Consider the following 9,604-nt stretch of genomic DNA (forward strand, 5'->3'; position numbering starts at 1 on the left):
GGCATAAGCAGTTACTAAAAAGATCACCAATTAGTATAGCAAAAAGAAATGAGAGAAAATTTCTCAATTAAGGAAAAAAAAAAAAAAAAAAAAAAAAAAAAAAAATATATAGTACTGGGGGGAAAACAACAAAAACTAGAGATTCGCACCTACCATTCTCAACCTCTCTACCCCCCACCACAAGGACTCTCCACATAGACCAGGTTGGCCTGGAACTCAAAGACAGAGCAACTGTGCCCTGAGGCTGGGATTATAAACTGAGCAACTAGGCTAGGGGTTACAATCCCTCTTGTAGAAGTTGGTCCACAATGAAAAGCAAACACATTTAATTAGATACCACTACTGTCTCTTACCTAAACTTTCTCTGTGAACTTCAAGCAAAAAGCCGTCATGGAAATCTGGCTCACAAGCGCAGGGTACAGGTTTGGAGCGAAAACGTTGGTTCCGATAGTGTAAACACAAAGTGAAAGTTGAGCAAATCTGTCCAGGCAAAGGCTCAGGTTCTTGCAGATGTTCCAAGAAAGCTTTTCCACCCAGAACCTGAAGGTAAAGATACCTCCGTGTTGGATCAACATTAGCTGTAAAGTGTAGCAACATATGAGGAGACTGCCGAGTAACTGAACGAATGTCATCAAGACATCACAGACAACTTGACAGAGACAAGGACACTGATAAAAAGAATCAACTTCACTACAGAACAGAACCACTTGTGTGAGCAAAGGAAAAATACTTAATAAGGTACTTTTTTCTGAGGGAATTAAAGTCAAGGCCAGGTGTACCTTTGCTTCCTAGCTGTTTGTAAAGCGTATAATTACCTCTTCAAGCCAACTTAGCCAGTAAGTACCAGCTTAGTAACTGCATTTGTCAGGTAATTGTTTTACCATTTAAAAATGCAAAAATTTGGGTTTATTTTATGTGTTTGAGACAGGGCTCCTCTGTGAATCCTTGGCTGTCCTAGGACTTTACTTTGTAGACCAAACTCACCTTGAATGCACAGAGATCCACCTACCTCTGGGGTGCTAGGATTAAAGGTATGAACCACCAAATATGCCCTTGCAGCTTTTATAAAATATATCATTAAACATGAGAAATCAGTCCTCCTGGTTTTGGAGCAACAGTAACAGACAGTAAATCTCATATATTTCATGCAAAGCAGCATGTTTTCCGTTAACCAAAGACAAATTTTAAGTACTTCATTTTGAAAAGAAAAACTTGAAATATTTATCAAATGCCAAATACTACCTGTGATGGTTTGTATATTCTTGGGTCAGGGAGTGGCACTATTTGGAAATGTGGCCTTGTTGGAATAGGTGTGACCTGGTTGGTGTAGGTGTGTCACTGTGGGTGTGGGCTTAAGATCCTCACCCTAATTGCCTAAAAGTCAATCTTCCATTAGCAGTCTTTGGAAGAAGATGTAGAACTCTCAGCTCTGCCTGCACCATGCCTGCCTGGATACTGCCATGCTCCAACCTTGATGATAATGAGCTGAACCTCTGAACCTGTAAGCCAGCCTCCATTAAATGTTGTTTTTATAAGACTTGCCTTGGTCATGGTGTCTGTTCACAGTGGTAAAACCCTAACTAATACACTACCATATGTCCATTACCAAGAACAACCAAGTTTATGTTGAAAATATATTATGTATATACATACTTTTTTTTAATGTCGACTGCTTATCAAAACCAACAGTTTGCTTTGGAGAAGGGAGCTCTTGATCAACACTATCCTGGAAAAGTAGGGAAAAAATACAAATTAGAAAATTAGCTAAGAAAATTGTAGAGACAGAAGAAAACACTATATATAGGATCAGGCTCCTTCAAAAAGCCTTCTATCCTAAGAAAGAATTAGATCACACTGCCTCCAAAGTAAAAAAAATAAAATAAAAAAATAAAGATAAAACCAAACCAAAGCCTTTATTTTCCTAGTCAAAGAGATCTAACTGGGAAAAGTCTAATATGAAGGGATTAAATTATCTTTAAGTCTTGCCATCCACTAAATGCTAAACACATGTAGACCAGGCTGGCTTTGAACTCAGAGAGTGCTGCCTATCTCTGCCTCCTGAGTGCTGGTACAAATGGCATGAGCTTCCAAGCCTGGCTGTAGAAAACTAGTTGATACCTTAAATAAGCTAAATTTCTTTTAAGTCCTGTATAGCATTTGGTTATGCAAAGCGGCACATGCCTTTGCTTGCAGCACTTGGGAGGCAGAGGCAGGCTGATCTGTGAGTTTAAGGCCAGTCTTTGGCACACAACAAGTTCTAAGACAGCCAATGTTTTGTAGTATTGCTGTCACTCCCTTCAGACACACCAGAAGAGGGCATCTGATCCCATTATAGATAATTGTGAGCCACCATGTCGTTGCTGGGAATTGAACTCAAGACTTCTGAAGAGCATTCAGTGCTCCTAACCTCTGAACTCTCTCTCCAGCCCACCATGAACTGAGTTTTAAAAAGTAACAGTTATGAAGCAGAGGCTGTTAATAGGTCAGTTTTTATAACAAATGGGTTTGCAAACCTCAAAACCCAAAAGAGGCTAGTGTATTAACGTACCGGATTCTCTAGCGTATTATGAAGTCCATCCCATTTTTAGTAAAATGTGACTCCTGTATTGAGGTCACAGTTTTTCATTATTGCCTCATTTTCAAAATGAGGCCTACTTACAAAATGCACCAGGATATATCCCATTACTGACCTATTTGTACAGAGAAATGAGGGCTTTGTGTGGCCAGAGCTTTTCTTATGGAATCTTGTGAGTGTAAAAACAGACCTAGTCTAAATGAATTAGAGAGCTACAGAATAGCAGAAGTTTCTGTCACATCAGAGAAAGAAATATAGTGTCCAACAACTCCTATCTCATGAACTCTATTTGCCAACTCACGGTGGGGCCAACTTAAAACCTCAGAAAAGGAGCCAGGCAGTGACAATGAACACAAATGCCCTTAGTCCCAGCACTCAGAGGCAGACAACAGATGATCTCTGAATTTAAGGCCTTCGTCTATAAAATGAATTTCAGGCCAGCCAGAGCTACACATAGAAACCCTGTTGGCAAACACAAGCTGCCCCAGAGGGAAGAGCATTACAGGGGAGGCAGAGATGACTCAGCAGTTTGGAGCACTTGTTGCTCTTCCACAGGGCCTGAGATCAATTCCCCCAGCATCGTGCTGGTGGCTCATTCCAGTTCCAGAGGATCACAGCCCTTCCAGAACACTGTGGGCACCAGACCTACATGTAGGCAAAACAGCCATACACATAAAGTCTTCTTAAAAACTAAGAAAAATGGCTATTACTAGACAGAATGAACTTATGGTGGTTTTTAAGAGAAGCCACGGGTGTGAACCTTATATTGTAAATTGTTACTCACAGTCACAAAATTAAGTTCTTTCATTACATCATCAATGATTCCTCGACGTCTTAGAGCTTTGATCAGATCTTCTGTTGATAAATGTTGTTGATCCGGTGCTAATTCTTCTCGTATTGTCTCTGCAAGAATTTCTCTTATTCTGCCATGGACATCCATCTATGGAGAAACCCCACATTACGATTTACAAAATTACTCCTGGTGGCACGCCTTTATTCCTAGCACCCAGGAGTCAGAGGCCTGAGGATCTGTTGAGTTCTAGGCCAGCCTGCTCTACAGAGTTCCAGGACAGCCAGAAAAACTACACAAAGAGACCCTGTCTCAAAAAAAAACAAACACGAAAAACAATTTATAACATTACAAAGTAGATAAATACCACTTGTAGAGTTTTAGGATTCTAAAACTAATGGCAAATACCCAGTGCCAATAAAAATTGAGCCTTTTAAGAGGTGAAACTTTTGAGCAACACACTAGAAGCAAGCTGAACTGGTTGGTTATCAACCGTTATTGCTGGTTGCCGGCAAATAATTCAACAGAAGCAATTCTTTAGAGAGGGAATGGAGGATAATCGAAAGAACGCAGACCTGGAAGGAGGCAGAACAAAGAGCGAGTTACTTCAGCTTTCTCGCTTATTCAACTTGCAACTCTAATTTGTCCGTCTAGTTTCTTGCCCATGCGATGGAAAAAAAACGAGACCGTTTTGAGGATTCGACCAAAGAAGCTAGACACTCTGGCCACAAGCCCTGGCGCACCACCACCACCATAAAGACGCTTTATTACTTCAGCTTACAGCCGGCAGTCGAGGGCAGATGGGAAGTTTCCTGGAAGCCCCCGAGTCGGGTAAACGCGTTCCTTGTCATTTGAGCGCCCTGTCTCCCATAACTTCTTGCTGCCATCGGGCTTCCTGGTGTGAAGGGACCCTAAACATCTGGCCTCGGGCTAACTTGTACATGGACATCTGGAAAGCGTCGAGACCGCCTCCGGTTCAGAGCGGCTCCCTCGGCTCTCACACCGGATCGAAGCTTGCCCGCCCACCCGCGCCCGCGCCCGCTCCACAGCTCCGGCTGCGGGGACCGGTCCGCCCGAGCCCCTCACCTTGCTCAGCTGCTGGTGGATGAGCTGCTTCAGCTCCGAGGCTTTCTCCGGAGGCAGCGACATGCCGGCGCTGGCGCCTCGCGGTCGCTACTCCCCCACCTCACACGGTGCAGTAGCGGAGCCCGTTGTCCGGGGCGCGCAGCATCAGCGGCGGGCGGAGCACAAAGCGCCGCGGCCGCGTCAGACCTGGCAGGGCGGGAACCCGGCAGCCGCGGCGCCCCAACTAACTGTCTTCAAACGGTGCGGGACTGACAGACGCCGGGGCTGGCCCGTGAGCCGCCTGATCGACGCCGTCCACCGCGCCGCCTCCTCGTCCTCGCGGATCCCGCACGAGCGGTCCCCACGGCCTCCGTCGCCAGTCCTCAACTTACGCCTCCCCGGGGAGCGCCTCCCGCCGCGCGCTCCAGCCTCGTTCTGCGCTGCGCGCAGGCAGCGCGCTGGACGCCTGCAGGATCCGAAGGACCCGAAGGACCCCGGTCGATTGCGAGTTCCGCCTTCTTTCCCAAGGAGGTGGCCTCGCTCTCCCGGCGGGCGCTCGAACTGCTCACACGCCCACTGCAGTCATGTTCGTCCCCTGCGGGGAGTCGGTCCCCGACCTAACGAACTTCACACTCCTGATGGTGAGTCTTTACTTGAGTTGACGCGATCGCCACCCCGACCCGGGAAGCGCCACCTGGCCTTAGGACAGCCGGGCACTTGTTTCTGCTTCAGGCTTTAAGCCTGGAAACAAACAAACCTGGAAGTTATCCCTAGAGGCGGCTGTCCAATTAGCATCTTTGTCAGCGCTATCAAGGCCTGTCTGCTAGCTGAAACTTTAGTAGCCTGTGACCTGTAACGTTTGTAGATTGCAGATACATTGCATTGCATGTCGCACCGGGAAAATCCCTAAGTTTTATCCGTGGAAGTGTTTTTATGTAGTTTGGGTCCATATTGATCTAGGCCATCAATTGCTTTAGAGAACTGATCGCAGCCTCACAGGCAGTTGTGGAATGATCCTTGTTAAGTCATCCCGAGGTGCTGGTCATCAAAGTTTACAATGTAGCTAGGAACACGAGTAGATCCGTAAGAGCAATAAATAAGACAGGAGTTTGAAAAAGAGAAAGACTTGAGATCATGGACCCGAGGAAGGCTGGGAGTGGTTTGACCAAGCACTCTGATCGCGAGACAGGCTGGAAAGGCAGCTACAAGTCATTCAGGAGAAGACCTGTCCCAATAAATAAGCAAGTCAACAAGAACAACAAAACTTGAGGGGAAGGGGCTAAAGAAAATGGCTCAGTAGTCAGAGCCTGTCTGGCTTACAGAGGATGAAATTCTGAGAGACTTCACAATGGCTTATAACCAGCTCCAGGGTCCCTGACACCCCTTCTGGCCAACGAGGGTATTTGCACTCACATACGCATGTACTCACATCATTTTTAAAGCATTTTGAAATTTTAAAAAGTGGACAGGAAAAACACAAGGGCTTTTTTGATCTTTTAGGAAAATTAGTGACCAAAAAGATGGGCTTAGGATTCCAAAAAAAAAGAAAAAAAAAAGAAAAGAAAACTATCTAAAACAGAGGTGCATATTCCTGGAATACTGCAAATTTAGAATGACCTGAGGTAAGAATAGGCTTGAAGCCTTGTGACCTACAAGGCAGGGGAGAACGTAATAATGAGACAGAGGGATATCTCTTATTCAAGTATCAAGCAAGTAAGGCATAAAGTGACCATTTGGGGATGACAACACACAGATGGTCAGGTGATTAAGCAGTTACTAGTGAAATGGTGGAAAATGCCTCTTCTTTGTTGGGGCTGGGGGTCATATGGAGAGGAGGCATTGGAGCGGTGGTTCTCAACCTGTGGGCCAAGACCCATCCTGGGGACCCTAAGAACATTGAGAATATCAGATATTTATGTTACTATTCAAAACAGTAGCAAAATTATAGTAATGAAATAGGAACAAAAATAATTTTCTGGTTGGGGAAATTCACCACGACATGAGGTGTTAGGAAGGTAGAGCCACAGAGGTAAACCCTATGTGTTCATGGATTAATTCAGAGGTAAAGCTTATTTTTACACAGTAGTGGACAACTGTTAGAGAATTTTAACTCTGTAGACTCCTGAGAAGGGAGGGTATTATGTGATATTAAAAGTACACTTTTTTTTGGGGGGGGGGTGTTTCAAGACAGGGTTTCTCTGTGTAGCCCTGGCTGGCTGTCCTGGAACTCACTTTGTAGACCAGGCTGGCCTCGAACTCAGAAATCCGCCTGCCTCTGCCTCCCGAGTGCTGGGATTACAGGCGTGCACCACCACTGCCCGGCTTTTTTTTTTTTTTTTTTTTTTTTTAGAATAAAAATATAGGCCAGGTGGTGTTGGTGGTACAGATGTTTAATCTCACCAGAAAAAGGCTGGTCTACAATTCAAGACTAACCTGGTCTACAAAGTGAGTTCCAGAATAGCCAAGGCTACACAGAGAAATCTGTCTCAAAAATAAAATATAATTTAAAAAGAAAAAAGATACTAAAGTATCTTTTCATGCTGGTGGAATGAGACTGAGATTCCTACCCCAAAGTAGCAAAATCCTTCAGGGAATTATAGGAAGTAACTGAGGAGTGTGGTAGGAAATACCAGAGAGTCATGGAGAAGCGCTCAGGGACAATGATGTCCAGGAAGGTTGGAAATAAGAAGACATTGACTGAGGCCGAATCACGGTTGTGTCTCTTACCTTGGGACACATACATAGACTATAAAAACAAAACAAAAAACTCAGAGCTTCAGGAGACGGCTCAGTGAGAGCTCTTGTAGCTCAGGCTTGGGGACCTGACATCACTGGCACTCAGGTAGAACCAGTGTGGGCCATGCTGGTCTGTAACACCAGCATCGTGGAGGGCAGGGACAGCAGGGTCACTGGGCCTTCCTGGTCACTAGTTCTCGGTTCAGTAAGAGATCCTGTCTGGAGGGAGTAAGACTTTAATAAAGCAAGGTACCCAGACCCAACATTGTTCCCTAGGCTCCATACAAGCATCTGTTCACACAACAGGCAGCTGCATTTGCACACATGTGCATGTGCTACACATTGGTGATAAATCAGTACAATTATTTATATATTATATATTGGACATAGTAAAGGAAAAGAAACAAAATTTCTGTTTTAAGCAAACAAATAACAAAGCTCTTTGGTGAAATACTAAGTTTCAGGCAGAAGTTTAGCTTTGTACGTGCTGAATGTGAGTGACTGTGCAATAACTTTGTGTTGTGTCCAGTAGACTATCATTCTGAATGCCTTTGTGGGGTATAGGTAAGACATTTGGCACTTAGAAGCCGTGTGTGTGTGTGTGTGTGTGTGTGTGTGTGTGTGTGTGTGTGTGTGTCTAATGTGGGGAAACTGCAGTTGGGTGTTTGGCTGTTCATACCTCGGGGCCCTTCTGCTGCTTTTCACTACATTGAAAATAGTGTTTTCACCTGTGGCTCTCCACCCTGCCTTTTTCAAGTCTGTAGCCATTTGTCGCCTACAGTAAGCCTGTCCTTCATCATCCTACCTAAGAGTGGTATTCATGCATACACTGTATTCCTTCCCAACTCTCTGTCTGTTTTACCATTTATCACAAATGAACCGCTTCCTTGGTAGAATGGAAACGCCACAAGGGCAGAAAGTTTTGTTTTGTTTTGTTTTTTGTAAGACAGTCTGCGTCTTGCTGTGTGCCTGAGCATCGGCATTCCGTACTTTTGCTACCTAAACTTAAAAGTGCTACTAATTTTGGTGATTTACAGGGCATATCTTTTCTATTTCAGCCAGCAGTATCCGTTGGAAATGTTGGCCAGCTTGCAATAGATCTGATTATTTCTACACTGAACATGTGTAAGATTGGTTATTTCTATACTGATTGCCTGGTGCCAATGGTTGGAAACAATCCATATGCAACTGAAGAAGAAAATTCAAATGAACTCAGTATAAATACTGAAGGTAGGTCTGAGGCATGTTTTCCTACCATGGAGTAGTTACTTATTTGAAATGGAGTCTCACTGTATAGCACAGGCTTTTCTGGAACTTGTGGCTCTCCTGCCTCTGCTTCCTGAGTCCTGGAATTACAGGTGTAAATGATTGTGTCCAGCATCAGTCCTTTTAAACCAGGAATAAACTCTCAGGAACAAAGTACAGTGACACTATGTATAAAACGCTACGTGCTGGGCTGGAGAGATGGCTCAGCGGGTAAGAGCACTGACTGCTCTTCCAGAGGTCCTGAGTTCAGTTCCCAGCAACCACATGGCGGCTCATAACCATCTGTAGCGGGATCTGATGTCCTCCTTTGGTGTTTCTGAAGAGATTGACATTGTACTCACATACATAAAATAAATAAATCTTTGCGGAAAAAAAAACAAAAAAACAAGCCCTAAAGGAAGGAGATCCAGGATGGCATTGAAAAGGGCATAGAGCTTTTATGTTTTTCCTTGTACGTTATGCTTGTGTATTCATTCATTTGTTGTGGGAAGTGTACACATGTGTGGGAGGCTGGAAGTTGACATTGGGAAGTCTTCATTGAGGCAGAGTCAAGTCAACCCAGAGTCCAATGATACTGCTAGTCTGGCTAGCTAGCTTGCTCCAGAGATCTCTTGTCTTCACTTTCTGAGAGGTGGGATTACAGGTGAGCCACCACATCCACCGTGAGTGTGCATACATGGCTTATTAGTCACGGATCTCTAGATCAACAGAACTGAAAGAATGAATATATGCATGATATATTAGAGTGGCTTCAGGCTATGTTCTGGCTGGTCCAACAATGGCTGTCTCAAAGAAAAGGCAGAGAATCCAGGAGTTGTTTAGTCCACGAAGCTAGATGCTCTAATATCAGCAAAGGAATGCCTCAGCAACAGGAGAGATGAACTTGCCAGCTAGAGTGAGGGCAAGCAGGCCAAAACCAAAAGCTTCCTCCTTCCATGCCCTTTTACATGGGCTGCCACCAGAAGGCGCTACCCAGATTTAGGGAGATCTTCCCACCTCAAACAATCCAGTCAAAAAAGTCCCTCACAGGTGTGACTAGCTGCATGGGCTGGAGTTGATTCCAAATATAGTCACTTTGACAAACAAGATTGGTCATCACATGTGTGTTCTAAGGATCTAACTGTGATCTTCACACTTGAACACTAGCCCTAAAGCTTATGTTTTTTTTTTTT

General features: G+C 44.5%; 2 protein-coding genes across 2 annotated transcripts in view; one reads left to right on the top strand and one right to left on the bottom strand.

The window, feature by feature from the left end:
- Window positions 1-4,659, bottom strand: part of Cep76 (centrosomal protein 76) — a 29,118-nt gene extending 24,459 nt beyond the window's left edge. Inside the window, exons 1-4 of the mRNA XM_021214333.2 lie at window positions 4,452-4,659; window positions 3,360-3,515; window positions 1,654-1,726; window positions 354-578 (exon numbers count right to left, since the gene is read on the bottom strand). Of these exons, the coding sequence (XP_021069992.1) occupies window positions 354-578; window positions 1,654-1,726; window positions 3,360-3,515; window positions 4,452-4,514 (517 nt within the window). The 5' untranslated portion in view covers window positions 4,515-4,659. The remainder of the gene's footprint in view (window positions 1-353; window positions 579-1,653; window positions 1,727-3,359; window positions 3,516-4,451) is intronic.
- Window positions 4,660-4,950: 291 nt separating this feature from the next.
- Window positions 4,951-9,604, top strand: part of Psmg2 (proteasome assembly chaperone 2) — a 15,113-nt gene continuing 10,459 nt past the window's right edge. The window contains exons 1-2 of the mRNA XM_021214334.2: window positions 4,951-5,071; window positions 8,225-8,396. Coding sequence (XP_021069993.1) covers window positions 5,015-5,071; window positions 8,225-8,396 — 229 coding nt within the window. The 5' untranslated portion in view covers window positions 4,951-5,014. The remainder of the gene's footprint in view (window positions 5,072-8,224; window positions 8,397-9,604) is intronic.

This window comes from Mus pahari, chromosome 15 (assembly GCF_900095145.1).
Source record: "Mus pahari chromosome 15, PAHARI_EIJ_v1.1, whole genome shotgun sequence".
Lineage (NCBI taxonomy): Eukaryota > Metazoa > Chordata > Mammalia > Rodentia > Muridae > Mus > Mus pahari.